This window comes from Tachypleus tridentatus, chromosome 8 (assembly GCF_004210375.1).
Source record: "Tachypleus tridentatus isolate NWPU-2018 chromosome 8, ASM421037v1, whole genome shotgun sequence".
In the NCBI taxonomy this organism is placed as follows: domain Eukaryota; kingdom Metazoa; phylum Arthropoda; class Merostomata; order Xiphosura; family Limulidae; genus Tachypleus; species Tachypleus tridentatus.
In genome coordinates, this window is record NC_134832.1 from 89,604,077 (window position 1) to 89,627,456 (window position 23,380).

The window sequence follows — 23,380 nt, forward strand, 5'->3', positions numbered from 1 at the left end:
GTCCTGAGTCAGTGGATTAGGTTTAATCGACATCGTAAACCTTTGAAACATCAGCAAAAGTCTTCTACCTGAGAAAGGACTTCTCATTAATCTTGTGTACAATATCTGATAAGTACTCCTATCTTGTAACATATTTTCATCTATACGTATATTTTCCATCTTTACAAGGTTAATAAAGAAGCATCTACATTGACACTTTTTAAAGCTCAAAGTAACAACAATACAGTATTGTTGAAAAGCCTGCTGTCGTCATAAATCTATTATGTACAAATTGCTTCATGATCCAACTAAAGATATGAAGAAGAAAAAGAAAGATCTTAAAGTAAACAATACTAAAATATGGTAATTTTGATATACTGTTAGTATTACTTAAGTTTCAGATCTTATAATTGAAGTATGTAATTGATTTGCTGTTACCATTGTTCTGTCACTGTTAACAAATAAATATTTTTAGAAGTTACTACCATCATAAAACTTTTTGGTATTATTAGCAGTTTAATTATTTGTCGCTGTGTGTTATAAATTCAAACAGTATCTTTAGATCTGAGTTTATTTCTTTACAGAGGCAAAACAGGTACAAATAATGTCATATCTTTATTGTTTTGTATATATTTTCAATGTTTTTACATACAAATATTTTTTTAAAAACTACTATAATTAATTGAAATAATAATAAAACAACACAGATTAATTTGCTGTAAAAATTTTAACTTTTTTGTTTGTTTATGGTCTAACGTAAAAATACAAAGATACAATTTCAGGCCAGCTTCAACTTCAAAAAAGCACACAATAAAGTGATTCGATTTCCACCAGAATCTTTTGTCACAAGCTGATACTTAGCTCCAAGTTCCATCTGTAAACAGAAATACATACATAGGGAAGGTATTCATTTGAAAAATTCTTAGCAACTTGGAAAACACATGTGGCTTAGTTCTATTCTTATGTTAGTTAGATTTCACAAAATAAAGTTTAATTTTCGTCCAAAGCTGAAGTCATACCTCGAAGGTTTTCTTTGTAACATATATTTGTAACTACAATCATCTTCAAATACTTGACTTAATGTAATCATCTCTACATGCTTAGTTCACTGTAATCCACTGGATATGTTTATATAAGTGTAATCACCTTAACATGTTTGGGTCAGTATATTAAATCCGACATTTATGGATAAGTGTAATCAGCTTGATATGTATGAAACAATGTAACAAAATTATTTTTATGAATTAAGCACAAAGCTACACAATGGACTATCTGTGCTCTGCCCACCACGGGTATCGAAACCCGGTTTTTAGCGTTGTAAGTCCGCAGACATTTCGATGAGCCACTGGGAGACATAATCAAATTGAGATGTAAGAATATGTCTAATCAATTTAACATGTATGGATAAATGTAACTAACTTGGTATGCATGGAAAACTGCAACAAATGTAATAAGTATGGATAAGTGTAATTAACTTGATGTTTGGGTAAGAGTAATCAGTTTAACGGGTATAAAAATATTTGTTTAATTTTGAAATTCATAAAAGTCACACAGTGACTTTAAGAATTTGAAAGTTTTCTCAAAACCTGGTTTGTTAAAGTACAAATGTCTTGAAAAACGAAAAGTTTAATACAAAATCACGAAAATTCAAAATGCCTCCAAAGTGGAAGTACAGACCTAAGAATGTCCAACTTACCCCAGCGTAGCCAATTCCGGGAACATTGAACTTGTCGACAGAGGTGTACCACGAACCCGGCCTGAAGGTTACTTGCCTGCGACAACTGTTTCTGGAATCCTCCGGTGAGATACAGGCTTTTACAGTTTCGTAATCAACATCTATGTTTCCAAACATTGAACTTATCACTCCAGTCATTACACGTTTCATCCTGTATGTCCTCGAGCGATCATCACCTAGGTAACGTAATAAACGATACAACTGATACCAGTTTGATTTCATTATATCGACTCGACGTTTTTATTAAAACCAAAGTATTTAAACTTAAATAGTTATTTTAAAATAAAATATCAAATGTCGATGAAAATTCTCTATATTTTAATATAACGATATACATTTCTTCTAAAAAGTTATGCTTTTTTTGTGGACTCTTTCATCCACTCTTAACTAAGCACTAAAAAAAGTTAAAACCCGATATTAAAATAATAATTTAATTGTGTAGGAAGAGTCGCACTTCAAATGAAAATATTTTGTCAAGAACAAGTTGTGGCCCGGCAGGGTCAGGTTGTTAGGGGCGCTCGACTCGCAATTTGCGGATTGCGGGATCGAATCCCCACAAACATGCTGTCCCTTCAGCCGTGGGAGCGTTATAGTGTGACGTTCAATCCCACTATTCGTTGTTAAAAAAATAACCCAGGAGTCTTATACTGCTAAATTAGGGACGGCTAACGCAGATAGCCCTCGTGTAGCTTTGCGCGAAATTCAAAACAAACAAAGAACAAGTTGCAGGAGGAAGAGACAATTGGAGTTTCTTGGACAGGTTATGAAAATAGAAGAAATTGAAAGTATGATCGTAAGTTGAAGGACTGAAGGAAGGTAGACCGTGAAAAATAGAGTCCATCTATATGGAGAAATATATCGAAATTGAAATTTCTTGGTGCCTCGATGAGAAAAGATATGTGGCAGACCATGATGACCAGTGCCTATTTTGGATATAGATATTTTAATTTAATTTTATGAGAAAGTATGACATCACAGAGAAAAACAAACAACGTTGTGTTAAAGAAGGCGCAAGGTGATAGATTGTTTTATTTCCCTGAAAGAAAGTCGAAGGCTGCCTGGAGGGATTACCTGTTTTAACATACTGTAGAGCAGTGGTGCACAAAGTCCGGCCCGCGATGTCTAACGGGAAAATCAAACATAGAGAGTTCGCGCCTGCGCGAAGATTAATTGCTACAGGAGAATATGCATTAGATTAGATACTGGATGGTTCCATATTTGTGTCGAGCAATAAAGAAAATTTAATAAGGAAATCTCGTTAATGCATAGACATTTAATCATTGGCGCAATGATATAATATTTCCGTAATTACGAAATCTCACGCGTTCCAATTGATTTTAGAGAATTACTTACGAGCACTATTTTGATATTATTTCGTAACAAAAATGGCAGCTAATCGTAAAAGAAAAGTTGACGACAAAAACCGGCAGTTTCATGATGAATGAACTGCGCAATACTGTTTTGTTCAACAACAGAAGAACGTAATTTGTCTGCTGTGTCATTCGACAGTAGCAGTGGCGAAGGTATCCAATATAAAGTGTCATTATGAGTCAAAGCATAAAGATTTCCACAACGTTGTTGGTGATGAACGAACAGCTCGAATTGCATCTGGCGGTCGCTGAATCACCAGCAGGACGTTTTCTCAAAGCGGTCAGCAGATTTAGGTGCAGCATGTGAGGTCAGTTACGATATTTCGTTGATGATAGCGAAATCTGGACGACCGTTCACTGATGGTGATTTTTTCAAGCAATGTATGATTACTGCATCGGAAAAGTTGTGTCCGGAAGCAGTTCGCAAGCTACAGATGGTGCCTTTGAATCGTATGACAGTTCAACGAAGAATTTCACACCTCTCAGCAGATGTGATAAGGCAGCTTACAAATAAAGAAGCCAACTTTGTTTACTTCTCTTTGGCAGCAGACGAGTCGACTGACATCAGTTCAACAGCACAGCTACTAGTTTTTGTTCGTAGTGTGTCGTCATCGTTTGATATTAGAGAAGGAACTAATCGGCATGGGCTCCATGAAAGGTCAGACAACTGGGTGTGCTCTATTCGAGAAGACAGTACGACTGTGTAGTAGTGTTTCATTGGATTTCACGAAACTGGTAAGTGTGACAACTGATGGAGCACCAGCCATGACCGGAGAAAGTAACGGGCTGGTAGCACTGTTGATGAAGCATCGAGGAAAGCAGAACAGACAGTTGGTGAAGTTGCACTGTATTATTCACCAACAGAACCTGTGCAGTAAAGAACTTGGTTTTCAGGCACTGATGGCATTAGTGACGAAAACCATTAATTTCATCAAATCACGAGGATCAATCACCGTCAGTTTCGAAGTCTTCTTGAAGAAATTAATTCAGACTATGGTGACCTTGTGTATCACTGTGAAGTATGCTGGCTGAGTCGAGGGAAGATGCTCAGAAGATTCTGGGAGTTGATTGATGAATTGATAGAATTCCTCAGAAGCAAGAACAAAGACACATAAGTGATTTCCATGACTGATCCAGCATGGCAAGCTGATTTGACGTTTCTAGTAGACATGACACAACACTTGAATGATCTGAATTTGAAGTTGCAAGGCAAAAATCAGCTTGTCTGCCAGCTTGCAAATCACGTCTCAGCTTTCAGGACAAAGCTGCAGTTGTTCCGGCAGCAAGCAGCATCAGGCAACTTCGTGCACTTTCCCACTTTTCAGTCACAGCTACAGAAGAATCAGGACATTAACACACAAGTTTATGTTGGGAAGCTAAATACCTTGATTCAATCCTTTAACTCACGGTTTCATGACTTTGACCAATGCAGATTGTTGATGAAACATTTTGCTGATCCATTCAGTGTGTCAGTGGATGACTTATCAGCAGAATATCAGCTCGAACTTACTGATCTCCAGCCATCTGATGAACTGCGTGCTATTTACCGAGAAAACAGTTTGCTTGACTTCTACAAAACGTTGCCTGATACATTTGCTAATCTGAAAGAGAACGTACTTGTCCCCACCAGCATGTTTGGCAGCACGTACTGCTGCGAACATGCTTTCTCGCATATGAAACTGAACAAAAACAACACTCGCAATCAGCTGACTGATGATCATCTGGAAGCAGTCTTGCATCTTTCAACGTCAAACATCAAGCCAGACATTTCTAAGCTCGTAGATGACATGCAGCACATCCATCGCACTGACTTTGTGACAGTTGACGTATCATAACATTTCTTAAAATAATGTGCAAACTGTGGGACGATTTTAATCTTCATTTTTTGTGGCCCCCAACGGTTACGAGAAGTCAGTTTCTGGCCCCTGACTTTTAACGTTTGTGCACCACTGCTGTAGAGTGTTGTTTGTCGGTCAGTCAGTAGACACTAACATGACGTCATGTAAGGGACGGGAAATTTAACGTTGTAATTTGTTCTGTCGCAGCATCAGTAAATGTGCGCATGTTTTCAATCACGAGAAGAATCATGCATTCTGTAGGCTACACAGCATGATATATAAACTTCAAAAGCAAGGGATACAAACATTTACTACTTTTAATTTTCATTTTATCTTCTTTTGAAACAGAACATTTTCGAGGACTCTATAGGGGTACATCTAGTATACATGCCGAGTTTAGAGTTGAACTCTAGCATTTACATAGAGGTAGGTACAGAGACATTCTCCGTTCCAAACAAGTATACACGTGCATGGAAAGTAATTCGTTCATTACCTTACACTTTCTCATTTCACATGCAAGTTTGGATTACAGGCAAAATGCATAATAAAGTCACATCAACAAAGCAAGCAAAAAACAGAAATACATAGTTCCAAATACGTATTTGTCAAAGAAAACCCTTATATTATTTGCTGGCTGGCTGAACAACTAAATCATTATGTGGCTCTAATTTTGTCTTCTTCGCTCTATATCTAACACAAAAAAACAATTTTAGTTTCGTTATAAATTCAATATCACAGTGGTAGACAGACGTATCAGTAAAGAATTAAAAAATAATGGCATACTGATGGTTTGATTCAAGTGTACACAATATTCCATTTTTAAAGTCTCTTGTGAAAGGACTATACTGTCTTATGACTAACTTCTTCAAAAAAAAAGAAAGCGTAGTATCTTTATTCTAAAGATGGCTGGCATGGGTATTAGAAGTTTAATTAAAATAATGTACAGAACAACGTTTCAACCTTCTTATGTCATCTTCAGATTAACACAGAAAGAGTTTTCAAATGAACATTGCCGGACACATGTATCAACGGCCTACTTGGTATGATTCGAAGATATGTTTCTGCATAAAGCCTGACGTGATAAGAAGTGTAAACAAACTTCGTCTGAACATAATTGACTAGGAAAGTTGGCACTTGTTTTAAGTTGATCACGTGCATCTGCATCAGGCCTGATGTGATAAGAAGTCAAACTAGATACTGTGTAGTCACTATTTACAAGGAAAGTTATTAATTTTAATAAATTTCAAGTAAACGTTAAACTGCTATGTCTTTCAAACAAAAAGAAGAGACGGTTACTGTTAGCTTTTTACATTAATATACATATAAATATATATACAAGTAGTTAAATTTGTCCGCACTGTTTCACATGCTGAGTGGTTTTTGTGGTCGCGTGACCTCTGACTTCTTGAATGCTACCTCAGGCGATAATGGAATAAAGCCCGAGAGGATATCATATCACGCTATTAGCTCCACAAAATAGCATTAGAGGAGGTAATTATGTTACTAGGGGAGAAAATTGGGGGATAATTTTAAGTTGTGTTACTAGAGGAACAAAAGATAGGACGATGAGATCATCTATGATACTCAAGCAAAAATTTGAAACGTGGTTTGCTCGCAAACCACTAGATGGTGGTATAGGTTGTCACGCTCAACACATATCAATGTATCTCAACATATAACTACGTTATAATGAAGGTTTTTGTTTTATATTTTTTGATTTTTATATTTAACAGGTCATGAATATACATCTATTGTAAAACAAGTCTGTAGATGTCAGTCTTCCATAAAACATTCAAACTCTAGATATTCATATCCACACACTAACAATTTATGTAGTCCTGAAAAGAAGTTTTTCATGTCGCTTTATACGTAAAATGTTTAAACTCTAATAAATACTATAAATTACTAACTCTTACACAAGATATTTCAACTTTATGGTTTACATATTCACTATGTTACAATTGAATAGTCCTGAAAAAGCCTGACTTGTTTCATATTAACAATGTCAAACTTCACACATGTATCAGTAACCGAAATAAAGTACATTTGTAATTCCCATATATAATGTTCTTAGGTATTGTATAATGTAAGATAAGAGAAAGAGCAATATTTACCACTTTGTCACAGAATCCGCACAGCTTCTGTGATTTCCTGTCCATCGTTCCAATTTTTGTATACAAATATAAAACACAGTCTACTTAACCAATCAATAAGTATGCACAATATATATATGTAAAAACGACTGGTATGAGAAAAGAAATTACTATGTGGAGGAGCGAACAACGTTTCGACCTTCTTCAAACTTTGTTCACTCCTCTACATAGTGCTTTCTCTATCCATACCAGCCATTTTTACATATATATTTTTCTCTACAAGTGGGTTTTCTCGTCATCACGGAATAAGTATGCACAGACTTTTTTTAAATGAACTTAGCTAAGACAAATATCATAGTTGAGGTGGAAGGTCAAATCCAGAAACACTGAAGTATTACTGATGCACTAGGAGTAAGTCGTATGAATTTTTAACATATATGAATCACAGATTAAAATTCACGTATTTCGGTAACAGTGTACAAGATTAAAACGTGTTGTATTCGGAGCAGATATATGTGTGTGATTACAATTAATATTATAGACATAGTTAATTTTATTTTTGTCAATCGCATTTAACACCTACAAAATAAATAAATAAGTTTTGTATATAATCCAAGTGAAATTACTTGTTTTACAGAGGGCTAAAAATCAATTTATTCTGTAAGACTATTTTGTAAAAATCCTAAGTGGAATATTTTATGAACTTGAACTACAACAAATAACCAAGTCCTCTGATGACGCCTTGTAGAAAGAGAAGTATGAGAATGGGGAATGGGTATAAACACAAAGTATTTCATAAAATAGAAAGGATTTCCCGATATATATTTATAGCTGGATCTCTTTTTATTCATATCTGAATCACTTGTCATAATCAAATGCTGAATTTAACTGTGTAGTTAATTACCTGACATGGATAAATTTACGTGTTATTATCTAGTAATAATTTTGTGAGCTATTTTTACCACAATATGCTGACATATTATGTCACTCATCTTCCGAGACCTATCAATCTTGAGGGATCGTGAAAATGGCCTTGGCCGGATTACAATATTCCCATAGTTGGCAATAATGTACCTGCTACTGTAATAAATAATATCAGATCAGGTCATTACAATCACTGAGATTTAGTTAGAACATCAAACTGACTAAAATAACTGCTTCATAAACTTGATAAAGAACCTATACTTACTTATGATTTCTTCATAAAATACATGAACGTGAATTATGAAGCTCCCATAACATTCGGTCCTGTATAATCATCAGAGTTCGGATTTAACAATAAACGTATTATAATAGAGCCCACTATTACTCCATACTTTGGTAACACGCACAGTGGAGTTTATTTACTTTATATGTACGTAGACATTGTAGAATTTAGTATTACTGGTAGCGAGAATGCACTGCTAATGTAAATAATTCAGATTAAAAGGTCAAGATGGAAATGTGACCACTGAAACATCTACAAAGCCTCATTACACACGTGTTTGTAGACAAATGTATCAGACCTATTCCATTTGAGCAATAGGTAGTCGTTAAAACACTTTATTTTTTTATTCCAGAAGTACTTATCACATCATGAGAGAGCCTTATTATTTTGATGCATCTTTCTATGACACATATTACGAAAAACAGATTACCTTATTACCCTAGAAGACAATGGTAACTGGATCATAGATTGTTTCATTCAACTATTTCATATCTGAAAAAAAACAACCAAAAATCTTAGCGGTAGGAAAATAAGCTACTCACACATTGATATCTGATGTCATACAAAGAACAATTTTTTGTGGTTGGCAAACAATGACCAGTCCAAAAAGTTCAGAACATAACTCAAGAAGCCAATCAATTTGTGAAACAGACTGTTCAACATAATAAAAAGAAGAGGCCTACAGATTTTGTGTTCAGAATAGCTTAGACAAAAATACAAAACATTGACTTCAAACTTTTAAAACAAGTAATCATGATCCTTGTCCTACATGAAAAGCGGTGTCAGTGCACAAAGTCTGAGCTAGATCTTTCTAGCTTCTTTCCAATACAGGCTGTGACTGAGCAGAGTCAGTTGACTGAATATTATCTTTTAATTTGAGTAGGTGACCGAAGACCCGTCAAATTTTCTGTATCAGTTTTGGTGGAAGAATATTTAGATCCTGCACAATCATGTCTTCAGATAAAAGCAAAATTCGTCCAACTAGATGGAACCACAATAAGAAAAGGAAGAAGATATCTCTGCTGTTGTCAGTCTGTTTCTTCATTCTCTATTTTCACAAACTGGTTTGTACCTGAACGAAAAACTCATATGTTTGTCTCATAATATATGCACTTATAATACTTATCATAATCTATGTACTCATAATACTTATAGAACCTTCACTCGGTTATAATGAGAAGCTAAGAAAAACCATTTGATTTAGTTTGTGTAGGTAAAGGACACGGCAGATAACTTCATGATTTCGATTTTAATGATGTTGATCAAAATGAGATCACAGATCAATACACAGAAAAACGTGATTGTCAAACAGTCTACATGATCGGCTTCCACAATCGGATTTTGTTGCTGTTGTTGTTGTTGAACAAATTTTTATCCATTGAGATAAAATATTATGCAATTTGTATTACTTCCAATGATGAATCAAAATTAAAGGTTGTTCTTCTGCACATGTTTTCCACGCTAGAAAGGTCAAGATCACCTCATTTGTCATTTTGATACATATTAATGAATTCCACAAAGGAACAGTTGAGTATACTGTGAAATCTATACCTTGCAAGGCGTTTTAAATTCCACATAAAAACTGATAGGTATCTATGTGCAATATATTTTTAGGAACATAAATATGGAACACAAAAAGTCACTACCGTTTCAAACTTTACAATATCACTTTGGTGGCAATCAACATCGATGGAAAACAGATTCCTTCTCAGACGTTGAACCAGATTTTGATACTGATCTGTATGCACGACGTTATTCAATGAAAACAACAACAGTTTCAATAGTAAGGAACTGAAATCAGTTATGACGAATAGGCAGCAGAATATGCGCTCTTGGATTTTGTTCTGACACTTGATTTATCTGCTGGAGATTTACACTTTAACTTGATGAAACAGAGAAATTTACTCAACAATATAAATATTCTCACCTAAGCATTATTATAGTCCATTTAGGAAACTGATTGCTCCAGAAGCTTCTTAAAAACAAACAAATGATGTACTTTATAGTAATTCATTCTAGATTCTGACAGGATTTGTTTAACAAAACAAGCTCGGGATGTATTTGTTAATACTAAACTACCTTAGCGTGTTTGTTTCGGAACGTGTTGTTATGGCTTAACCATTCATCATATGTCTTCACAATTATATTCTGCCTGTTTCAGATGTTTTGAGCAGAACCATACGATGACTATATATGTACACAACATTCATAATATGAGCTGATAGCCCATAAGAAAGACAGCTAGTGCACAGTATCCATCGTAAGCTATTAGGCTACTCTGCTCTGACTGACATTCTTGCGTACCCATATATTCAAAGTGCAGCGCGTTTTGGTGAATTTTAGATAACACAGATGTTGAAAGAAAAACCAATGTTTAATGATACAGAATAAATATTTAAAAATGAGACAGCCGCTAGGCTCAAAACACAAAAAAATATTTATTCGATAATTTACTGTTGAAAGATAGAAATAGTAAACATGGAAAATCTCATACACTCAACATGTTTTGATATTTAACTTCGTCAACATTAAGAGATCTTTATACATTATTTTTTTCTTTTAACGTCTGTATTATTACAACACTAAATCTTTTAGCGTCTGTATTATTACAACACTAAATCTTTTCTTGCAACGTTTTTATTTATTTTATTTTCCTGTCCTAATGTAACTAACTACGCCCATGGTTTTTTGGAACCGATAGTTTTTTAACCTTTTAAATTAAACTTGTATAATGATCATCTCTACCTCTTTTCATAGGTCACATAATGTTAGTTTGTGAACTTTTACTGTTTTCAATCACACTCTTACAATTCACCAACTTTTACCCTTTTAGATGACATATTTGGAAGTGATAAAGTTTTGATTCTTTAGACGATGGTTTTAGAACCAATAACGTTTTACTTTAAATACCAGCTTATGTCGTAAATTCTTTTCACCGTATAAAGAGCCTGTCCGAGTGTTGCTTAATTCAAATTAGCAATTTTTTTCCTTTAAACGCTTATATCTTATACAATCATAAAACAATATATATTATCAATATAGAAATATTGTAACTAATTTCCCGCTATTTACTTAAAGATACCCTCACACATTGTAAATATACAGAATAACTAACATACCCCACTGGAAACGGACGTTTATGTTGTACTTTGTTTGTCTTTCAAGAACACATCTGTTTGGATTATTGCAGCGTTCAAGGTTGAACTGTACAGGACAGTTTTGTAAAGAGGAACAGTTGAATCTTATAATTCCACCTGAAATAGGAATGTTGAACTGTTATCAATACCAAACAGAATTATTATGTTGCACGATAAACATACTAACAAGCTCTAGGTGACTCAAATCTAACTGTAAGTTGGTTACCAAAATTAATATGTCATTTTGTTAAATCAACATATTTTCTATGTTTTTCTAAAACAGGGAGAATTTTGCCCATTGTGTTTTCTATAATAATGAACGTTAAGATACTGCTAATTAATGTTAATTAATTTCAGAGAAATAATTGATATTTATTTTGTCATAAAATAAAATATTAAAGAAAATTAAAGAACATTAAAATAAATTTTCTACTGAGTTTCAAATTCTATTATTTTATGCTATATTAAGTTGTAAACTCTAACATTCGGGTCTAGAAAAATACCTTTAAATTGTTTTTTGCTTCACACGAAATTATGAGCTCGATTATTTTGTACTAAATCGAGTATTAAAATTTAATATTTTGTTTCATATATTATCTTCTAAGCAATGATATATAGTACTACACATCTGTTATTGTGAGCTGTATATTAAGTTTTCAATTTCTTTATTTAGTATAACATATAACATTCTGTAATAAGAACTGATATTTAGTGATATATGTATGCGCTGATTTATATTGTTACTTTGGATTACAAGTTAAGGTGTAAGTGCTAACATTTGTATTATACGTTAAGCAGAAAGTTCTAAATTCAGCTTTTCCGCTTGAATTAATCAGGTACTTTTTATTCACTAATTACACAATACAAACAGATTGGGACTTCTATCTGAAGGTTTAGAATCACATAGCTACGTTAAACAAAAGCATTGTAGGGTTTTCAATTAAGATAAAATAATACGAGAGTATTCAAAATGGCAACGTGTTTTTCTCTAGTCGTTGATTTTGAATGATAAGAAAATAGCTTATAATTACAAGTTTTATTGAAAGTATATATTGTAATAACTGTTGTTTATTTCAGCAAGTCACGAAGCGCCTTGACATTACTAAGCAAACTTCAAGATAAATGTTTTACGTTACGTACTTTGTTTCAGATTTGAATCGAAATAAAGAAATTTAAACATAATTTAAAGCCAGAAACAACAACACTAAAATGTATATAAACTTACCGCAGTCCTTAATATTCACTAAATTTGCGACAGTGTAGCCAGTAAAAGCAAACAGTAAAATAGCATAGAGCCACTTTTTCATGATTGGATTTTCTTACGGGTCCTCCTATCTATCTGTACTTGACAGAACACTAGCGATCAGTGTGCAGTTTCTTTACCCTTCTTGATCTCTTCCTTCGGCCAACTTCTTATAACCAGAGCTTACAGCGCTGGTACACGCAGTGGTTGTTTGTTAGTCCTATTTCTGCTATGGGAGGGTGAGGGGAAGTAACCATTTTTTCATACTTCCCTCTCTCCTTCTGTGAGTGAATTTTACCAACGACAAATCTTGATCCACATGTTCTTACGCGAGTTTTCAGTTCTTATGTAAAGCTATACAAGTTTTCAACTACATATTTCAAAGTAAGTAATAAAAGACTTACAATGTTTTTCTCAAGAAATTAAAAATGGGTTCCGCTTTCTTCACTGCAAATTAATTAATTTAGCAAATAAAATTCAGCTTAATTATAAATAATTATAAAATTGTAATGTTCAAGCTTATTCGCAAACAACAACAAACTGCATTAATTTAAGTAATTCTCATATATTCATAACATTAACTTATAAATTAAACAAGAGTAGCATATTGAAGTTTATTCCAATATTATAATCTAACTAATAAATTCAGTTGACTTGAAAAGAATATGTATAATAAAACGAGAATAAGTAATTTTTGGGTTGGTAAGTCAACTGAAGTTGTACGTTAATATGTAGACAGAAAATCTTTCTCCAGATTCGTCCGACGGTGAGTTTACGGACTTTACGAGTAAGATCTGTAATCAGAGTTCTCACAGTAAACATAGTGTAAATAGCATTTTGTGTAGCTTTGTGATAAAACAAACAGTTAATAGCTGAATGCTCATTTAACACAGCACGAAATTAAAGATGTTATACTAGTTTATACTGCATGACTTAAGAGCAAAATTACTTAGCAAATAAAATATAAATTTTGATGACAATATCATGATCAAAGTTAAAATGAATACACAACACATAACCAAAAAATAAAATTATAGCCCAGAGAGCAGGAAGTTAGTTAATAGTTTGTTTGTTTTTGGAATTTCGCACAAAGCTACTCGAGAGCTATCTGTGCTAGCCGTCCCTAATTTAGCAGTGTAAGACTAGAGGGAAGGCAGCTAGTCATCACCACCCACCGCCAACTCTTGGGCTACTCTTTTACCAACGAATAGTGGGATTGACCGTCACATTATACACCCCCACGGCTGGGAGGGCGAGCATGTTTAGCGCGACGCGGGCGCGAACCCGCGACCCTCGGATTACGAGTCGCACGCCTTACGCGCTTGGCCATGCCAGGCCAAAAAGCAAACAACCAAACTACATCTGCACCAGAGATAAAGAACTTTTAGAAAAAAAAAAGAGTAATCGTATGTAAAAGTATTAATTTATTTAAACAATGATACCAACAGAATGTGTAAATATAAACTGTTTCCTACCTTAAAGAAAGCTACACTTCGAGCTCTGTCAACAGAACAAATAGTTTATTCAGTAATATACTTATATAGTTTACTCTGTAATACACTAATATAGTATATTCTGTGGTACAGTGATGTAATTTATTCTGCAATATACTCTGTATCACTTGTACTATAAAATAAATACATGATTTGGTGTATTGTTATTTAATTTCATCAAATCATTCACACGTTTAAGCAGAATAGAACTGCTAGTATTGCGCTTCCAGCAGTAAACTTCTGTATGTTTGCTGCTAGAGACAATGATATTTTCTTTGTTACGTTTAGAAACCAATATTAAGGTGCCTTAAGTAAGGCCTGGCATGGCCAAGCGCGTAAGGCGTGCGACTCGCAATCCAAGGGTCGCGGGTCCGCGCCCGCATCGCGCTAAATATTCTCGCTCTCCCAGCCGTGGGGGTGTATAATGTGACGGTCAATCCCACTATTCGTTGGTAAAAGAGTAGCCAAAGAGTTGGCGGTGGGTGGTGATGACTAGCTGCCTTCCCTCTAGTCTTACACTGCTAAATTAGGGACGGCTAGCACAGATAGCCCTCGAGTAGCTTTGTGCGAAATTCCAAAACAAACAAACAAACAAGCCTTAAGTAAATAGTAACACTGAGTGGCTATTTAACGGTTATAGTTTTCGTAACAAACAGCAGTTTCTCATTCAAATTGAGCAACTGTATTCTTCGTAATAAAGTATTATTAATTCAGTAATTTGATTTAAGAAGAGTTTCCGCTTTCTATACAATATCAAATTAATAGTTATCAATATAATTCAGGGCTATGTGATTAAGGCACTTGACTCGTAATCCGAGGGTCGCGAGTTCGAATCTCCGTCACACTAAACATGCTCGCCTTTCCAGCCGTGGGGGCGTTATAACGTACGGTCAATCCCACTATTCGTTGGTAAAAGAGTAGCCCAAGAGTAGGCGGTAAGTGGCGATGACTAACTGCCTTCCCTCTAGTCTTATACTGCTAAATTATGGACGGCTAGCGCAGATAGTCCTCGAGTACCTTTGCGCGAAATTCAAAAACAATACAATTCAGTTATTCTAACCACGTGGGACCTAAACGGGTTTGTATATTGACGTGAAAGAGGGTAGGAATATTTAGGTTAAATTAGTAAATCCAAAACTACGAACATCATGTATCGATCTTCATGGTATAGTGCATTCTGGGACAAATACACTTTATCTTTAAACACGTACTTTAAAGTTGTTTCGTTACAGTGTTTCACATGTGATCTTTGTTATAAAGGGCCACCTACAATTGTTACTTTCAAACAGGACATTGGCCCTGTTTGATAAATACTGTATTGTCAGCATTTGTTTAGAAGGTTGCACTGTACATTAGCTATTCTGTGTTGAATGTGCTGAGATACCATGTATAACATGAGGCTAGTGCATATGAAATGTCGGATTTTTGAAGAAAAATGTAAAACAAGAACTTCTTTCTGTTCTTTAATTTATTTACGAAAAAAAAACTCCTTTACACTAAATATACTTCTGCCAACCAACTGTAAGTTTACAAAGGCCATTTTTAAAGAATTGGACATCCTTTGATGCAATGAAGTGTTCAAAGGCACTTTTAATTGACTTTTGACGTGCAAACGTTTTTCCTTTGAAAAATAACCAATTAAAAAGAAGTTATAATCTGTAGGGGAAAGACCTGATGAATATGGTAGATGATGTAAAATTTCATACTGAAGTTTGTTTAATTTTTGAACAGTAATACGTGAGACGTGAGATCGAGTATTGTAAAGAAGCAGTGTGTGTCCACTGTGATTGACTATTGTTGAATGTTTTCGTGAAAGCATTTGATGCATAATTTAGAGTTCACAACAATATTTCTCTGTTGCGATTGTTTCTCCTGGGCTTAAGAATGAATAATAGATCACACCTGCTGACGACTACCAAATACTGACCGTAAGTCTCTTATCGTAAAGAAATGGTTTTGGTGCTTCTTGATAGTCAAGCCACTGTCCGGGTCGTCGTCGATTGTTCTAAAGAATCCATTTTTCATCACAGGTGACAATTTTAGGGAGTAATGGGTCGTTTCTGTTGCAAATGAAGAACAAATTTTAACTTGTCTTGTATGATAGTTTTCATGCAATTCGTGAGGTTCCCAGTTATCGAGTTTGTTTGTTTTTATACTTTACCAATTATTTCGAGATGTTGGAAAACTATTGAATAATGAACATTATATTTGTCGACAAGTTATCTCACGGTCTAGCGGGTATTGATTCAAATGAGGCCTTCAATTCTTTCTCATTAATGGCTGTCTGAATCTCATTTTGAAGGTTTGCGTCACCAAAGCGTAATTTCCTAAATCAATGCTGTGTTGTGTGCTCATTAACTGTGCAATCACCAAATACACGATTGGTATTACGAGCTGCTACCACCACATTGTGACAAAGCTTAAACTCGTACAAGAAAATTACTCGAATATCAGTTTTATCGATTGTGATAAAAATCAGTATAAATATGATTTAGTTTCTGAAATAAAAAAAACTAAAGTGAGTTTAAAACTAACCTCACAATATACTATGTTACTCTGACAAATTTACAATAATGCTTCTCTTTCAGCCATTTAAAATCGAGTTTCAAATTTGCACATGAAAATCTGACACATCATATACAGCAGTCTGATACTTTATTAATTGCAAAGGGACTCAACTGAAATACTGTACTACTGCCCATTACATTTACTAACTGTGAAGAATGGGAATCAGAAACAAAGAAGTCTTACTTACTCTGAATCCCCATTGATACAGATAATAATAGTGAATGGTGTAGTTGAGTAGTTCAAGCTATTATTTAGCAAATTTCAGAAGATCTTAAATAGATTTTGTTTTAACTTTCTCTCTCTAGAAACTAAAAGTAATGTTGGTTTATAACAGTAAATTGCCACTATCTGCAAATGAAAAGAAATATTCTAGACTTGTTTTAAAGCTCAAAGACTAGTTGTCACTTTTCATTATAACCTAACACTTGTATGTTTAAATAAATAAATTTAAAAAGAAATGGAAGAAACATTTCAGAAATGGCAATTCTGTTTCCTGACCTCATATAAAATGGGCATCAAAAATCAAGGTTAATCCAGTTTTGGGTGTGGCTCTAATTCAGTCTTCTTTCACAAGATGTATGTGTTTGAACACAAATACAAGTGTTACTACGAATGTTTATACAGAAGGATCCAGTGACGGTATGGGTACTCTACGTAAACATTAGAATGAGAAAAACGTGAGACGACAGTCAGTCTTCTACTCTGTAAACATGCTATAATGAATTACTATGGAATGGGGCTAAGGTTCAAAGTCATATTTGAACTAGTTATTTTTGCTATATGTTGTTAAAAGACGCGTTAAGATTTAAATGTAATCAAAGTGTCAAAGTAATATAATATTCGAGAGAATTAGCTGCGAATAAATACGTTTAATAAGTTACTGAGAAATGATACTTTTATTAAAAGTGTTAATCAAGTAAGAAAACATTGCTTGAATTAGGGCGTTTTAATAACCTACTTACGGATGAATAATACCATTTGTTCCTCAATTTAGGTTATACTTTCCCTCACGCCAAGCTATTTGGTTAGTTTCATAAATATAAGATCGAAATACTAACATCGTGAACGGTATTAGTTATGAATAACAATCTAAAACTATTTTGTTTCTTTGTTTAAGCGCAAAGCTGCACAATGAGGCCACCAGAGGGATTGCGTTCCCGTTTGTTTTTTTTTATATCATAAAATTTTAAGCTTACCGCTGAGACACAAGCGGAAGATTTTGTTTGTTTGTTTGTTTTTGAATTTCGCACAAAGCTACTCGAGGGCTATCTGTGCTAGCCGTTTCTAATTTAGCAGTGTAAGACTAGAGGGAAGGCAGCTAGTCATCACCACCCACCGCCAACTCTTGGGCTACTCTTTTACCAACGAATAGTGGGATTGACCGTCACATTATAACGCCCCCACGGCAGGTACACAAGCGGAAGAGGGAAGGTGGAATTATAGTGGAAAATTCGATAAATAACATTTTAAAAATATATTTAAAATACCTTTTTAAACTGAATTTTTCACGTGGCGCAAATGAAAGAAACCTGAAACAGTTTTAAGTTGGATAACAGTTTTTGATTGAATATTAGTGTAAATGAAATAAAAACTTATTAGCCCTCTAATCTTTTCTTACTGATGTAAATACTTCTATGCTAATGATGTAACGTTATATTCACATTTATGATGATTCTTGAGTCACGATTTCTCGCATCACGAGCTCACATCTCATTCAATATAAACATTAACTACTGACTATTAAATACAAACTCTGAAGAACGCCTGTGCACTAAAGCGCACAAACGACCTATAAATAAGCGCACATTATCGTGTACATTGGTTCAAATTAAACTAAAATCCATAGTTTCTCGAATTTTACACAAACGATAACACTTCTGGAACACTCGCATTCTCTCTTCAGTCAGACAGTGTCTCAAAGCTGTCCTGTCACACAGTGAAATAAGTACATAGAAATATGTTTATTGTTAAACGCAAAACTACATAATGGGTTATCTGTGCTCTGCTCACCGAGGGTATTGAAACCAAATTTATAGCTTTATAAGCCATCAGATTTACCACTGAGCTATCAGGGCCCAATTATTCGTAAAAATAAAACTTATTAAGTACAAGTATATATATTTAAAAAAAAATTATTAAACCGTCACTTCTTTCCTGCAACATAGGATTTTGACATAAGGGATGACTATACCTATATAAGAATGATACACACATATAAAAAAGTATTTTTCCATGTTCATTTATTCCTAATTTGCTTAACGATGTTGAAATGTAATCTACATACCGACCATGGATCATTATTTTGTTTCTTATCGTGATACGCTTACATATTTGCGATGTACTATTAGAATATGAAAAAGCCTGGTATGGTCTTGTGGTGAGCGTACTTGGACTGCGAATCAAGTTATTTATGTCTCGCAACCCGTTGCCACAAAAACGCACACTGCACTTTGTTGGTGCGTTAAGAGCGAATTTGAAATAAACATAAAAAGCTTGTAGTTGAATAAACGCAAAAATGTTTTCGCTCATTACGAGTATTTCAGCCGTGGGGGCGTTATATTGTGACGGTCAATCCCACTATTCGTTGGTAAAAGAGTAGTCCAAGAGTTGGCGGTGGGTGGTGATGACTAGCTGCCTTCCCTCTAGTCTTACACTGATAAATTAGGGACGGCTAGCACAGATAGCCCTCGAGTAGCTTTGTGCGAAATTCAAAAACAAACAATCATTACGAGTACTTTTACGAATTAACAATATTTTCTTGAAGCGTACAGTGTCAAGAGTATAATTTTATGTTAGTGTGTGCGTGTTCGATTAGAAATATTATGGACAGTAAAAAAGCTTTCACTAAAAATAAGTATTATAATTAAGTTAGAACATAATAACTCATACCGTAATTGACAACTAACAGACTTTGTTAGCCCAACAATTAGATTTTATACTAAGTTCATTTTGGTGAGAGGAATCGTTTAGTAACTGAGTTAAATAATTTAATTTCATACTTTCATTATTATAAAGAACTTCAAATTTCAAGTTTGTTTTTTATTCTTTTTGCACAAAGTCCATGATATTGTATACGATTAGACAAACATAACTTTAAATATATATCTATAAAATTACAAAACAAGTTCAGACTCCATTCACTTAGAAATATGACAAGATAACACATGTTTAATATTGCGCTTTTGACTAAACTAATGATTCATTCTTTAAAAAGTATGTAAACCAAACTATAAAACAATTTCCTGGTATTTTTTGAATCAACATAAATCCCTACCATATTTTTGTTATAATTATTTGACGAGGTAAAAAGCCTGTGTCAGTACAACAATTAGAAATACAAACACAAAGATACATTCAAGATAGAAAAAACAAATATATATAACTTAACTCTGGATTCTAAGTAAGGATGTGAGGAGCTATTCAACATTGAACAGTAAATAATTATCACAATAAAATAAAGAAAGTTAGTCAACTCTGAGAAGTAATCTTTGGTTGCAGTGATACCTCACTCAAATTACATCTAGAGAAAAAAAGGAAGTACTAAACCATAAAAGAATATCTTGGTTTAGACTGTAATTTACTCAAGAGCAAATAAGAACTATTAGTCACCAATAAGTAATAATGTTGGTTTAATTTATATCTCAGCAGAAATAAATAAAAAAAATAAAAAAACGTCAAATACTAAAAATTAACGTTCTACTAGATTTGTAAAATTAAGTGATTTTAATGTGGTTAATTCTTAAAACCGACGAAATCACATACATCAGGGAAATAGGTTTTCAATATAAAAGCTTATCACGTTCGTCCTAATCTTAAAAAGGATGAGATCATATACATCAAGGAAATAGGTTTTCAATATAAAATCTTATCACGTTCGTCCTAATCTTAAAAAGGATGAGATCACCTACATCAAGGAAATAGGTTTTCAATATAAAATCTTATCACGATCGTCCTAATCGACATATAATTTCGCATAATATTTCGGATTATTTTATAAACTTTGGTAACCTGTAACAAAAATATGAGTTGGTTTTATGCATAATTAACAAGTGATAAATGTTTCCCTAAATCTTAGTTATGAATCCGGTCCGTAAAAAAAACAAACAAACTTGTTTCCTGTTTATCTCGAACAATGCCATCTGCTGGTACAGAGGTAAGTCTAGGGATTTACAATGATAAAATCAGAGGTTCGTGTGTGTGTTTTCTTATAGCAAAGCCACATCGGGCTATCTGCTGAGCCCACCGAGGGGAATCGAACCCCTGACTTTAACGTTGTAAATCCGGAGACATACCGCTGTACTAGCGAGGGGCATCAGGGGTTCGATTCCCCTCGGTGAACTCAGCAGATAGCCCGATGTGGCTTTGCTATAAGAAAAACGCATATCTCGAACAAAGTTGCAAAACGAGCTACTTGTGCTGCGCTCATCGTGAGCATCAAAACTCGATTTTTAGCATTATAAGCTGAAAGCTTTCTTCTCAATTTTTTGTAAAGCCTTCCAGGTTTTTATTAAACTTTTCTATTTTTTGCTAAACCTATTTATACTAACTTTTATATTAGTTGTTGACAACGAGTTGAAAGCTCAACTAGTAGGATAGAAGTTGTACTGTTTGTCAAACGCCTCCGCTATCCCTGGACAAGAATTTGGATAGCTAATCTAATTGGGCAATAAAATCTGCCTGCTGGGGTGGTCTGGGTGGCGTGATTACACCAGATGTTAGACTTTGACTGTGACGGTTTTGACTTATGTTTGGAATGCGAACATGCGAGCAGCATATACTTCTCACTCATTCCAGTTGCTAAATGGAGTTCAAGTAACTTATTTATCTAATTTCTTCAAGTAAGCCTTCGCCGTTTATTCCACAAGGTTATCTTCAAGCATAATAAACAGTCATTTATCTGGGTTAAAAAAACTAAACACATAAACTTGTTATGCTGTTTTTAAATTACCAAAACTGTATTTTGATAGTTCGATTCTCAATTTTTGCAGCCTGTAATGCTTTTAATTATTCTACTGAACTTCATATTTAAGTCACTTCAGGTTAAACATATTTCCTTTAGATTAATAAATACAAAAACAGTTTAAAGTATGTATACACTAGTAATGGTGGAATATTATAAACCGTGCCTAAACAAAACTAACTGCTCATTTAATTTTTGTCCAGTCATATAGTGAACGTGATGATGAATTTATGAGAAAAGAAACTAAAGAGGAATTCCAATACACAGAACTGTTCTAAAAGTATTTTCTATGTCACCATTGACATAATCGTTCAGTCATAAGTTTACTATTTTGAACTTCAAAGAAGTTGTTCAGACTTTTTTACGCAGCATTATAATATGATTATCGTATAACGACTACAATCACATTGTAAAGATCATTGGAACTGTAGACACATTATTAAATACTTACACGTTTCCAAGTAATTAACAAAACATAAAATAATTGAAATATTTTGTTTTTATTAGTAAAAACAAAATTTGTTATTAAATTCCAAAACTATGTGCAATAACTATTTATTAACTGTTATGACTACTCTCTAAGTTATCTATGGAGATGAAGTTTAGTGAACTTTTGACTACAACTACTGGCCTCGTTGTAGCAGAGATCCAAAAGGCTGGATTTTTTTAGCCCAGAAGTAGGATAGGCCACATGAACGTTGGTCACACGTAAGACAGAGTGATAAAAAGTACAAAACCACAGATTCACTGCGAGAGATGCGGAAAAATGTGCAGCACTATCAACTCACACACTGTATAGTTTTGACAGAGATTCGCATGGGCAGTAAGCCAGAACTAAATGAACAACCTGGTTGGTTTAAGTTGAATTTCGCGCAAAACTACACAAGGGCTATCTGCCCTAGCCATATCTAATTTAGCAATGAAGGCAGCTAGTCATCACCACCCACCACTAACTGTTGGGCTACTCTTTTACCAAAGAGTAGTAGGATTGACCATCACATTATAATGTCAGCATGAATGAAAGGGTGAGCATGTGTGATGTGATGCAAATTCGAACTCGCGACTTTCAGAGTGCGAGTCAAACTATCTAACCACCTGGCCATTCCAGGGCCTCACCTGGTTGGACAAGCGGATCTCATAGATTAATCTCTTCTCTGTCTCGCTTTTTCGGGTATTTTTAGCTGCTTCATGTCAATGTTTATGCTTTCAAGTTATTTTTCATTAGGTCGTCATAAGTACTTCCAACTGTATTGCGGACTTTGATTGGAAAGTTTAGCTGAAGTCTAGGTTTCATAGTTGTAATTACTTATTTTACTCTTTTATTCAAGTTACGTGTTTATTCTGAATGGCGAATAAGAGGTTATATTGGAAACAATAGATCTGTTAGCAAGCACTGCATCTTTTAAACACTTATTTGTTGTGTGTATTAAACAGTAAACATTTGCAAACCGCATTTTTATGATTAAGAAGCATTAATTCTTCAAACTAAGCCGTTATTTCTGCCTAAGTTTCATACTTAGTTTCATAAGGCCGTAGAAAAATGGGTGCCTGAGGGTGTTGAAAAACTCTAAGAATCTGGTCAATTTTGCAAAAACTGTGATAATCCCATAGGTATCACATAGCAAATCTCAAGATGGGAGAGGGTTGAAACAAGGGATTTTCCTAGGTATAATATATCTAATGATATACTCATATTTGATGTCAAGCATGAAAAATAACAAAAAACATCTTAATAAGTCTTACTCTTACGGGAACAG

At 34.1% G+C, this 23,380-nt stretch overlaps 1 protein-coding gene across 1 annotated transcript; it reads right to left on the reverse strand.

Annotated features, from left to right (window-relative positions):
* Positions 1 to 577: 577 nt before the first annotated feature.
* Positions 578 to 12,800, reverse strand: LOC143222894 (uncharacterized). The gene is made up of 4 exons (XM_076450036.1): positions 12,585 to 12,800; positions 11,342 to 11,476; positions 1,676 to 1,890; positions 578 to 853 (listed from the first exon to the last, which is right to left on the reverse strand). Exons 1-4 carry the CDS (start codon positions 12,664 to 12,666, stop codon positions 758 to 760), a joined length of 528 nt encoding a protein of 175 aa, XP_076306151.1. The 5' UTR covers positions 12,667 to 12,800; the 3' UTR covers positions 578 to 757.
* Between the last annotated feature and the right edge of the window lie 10,580 nt (positions 12,801 to 23,380).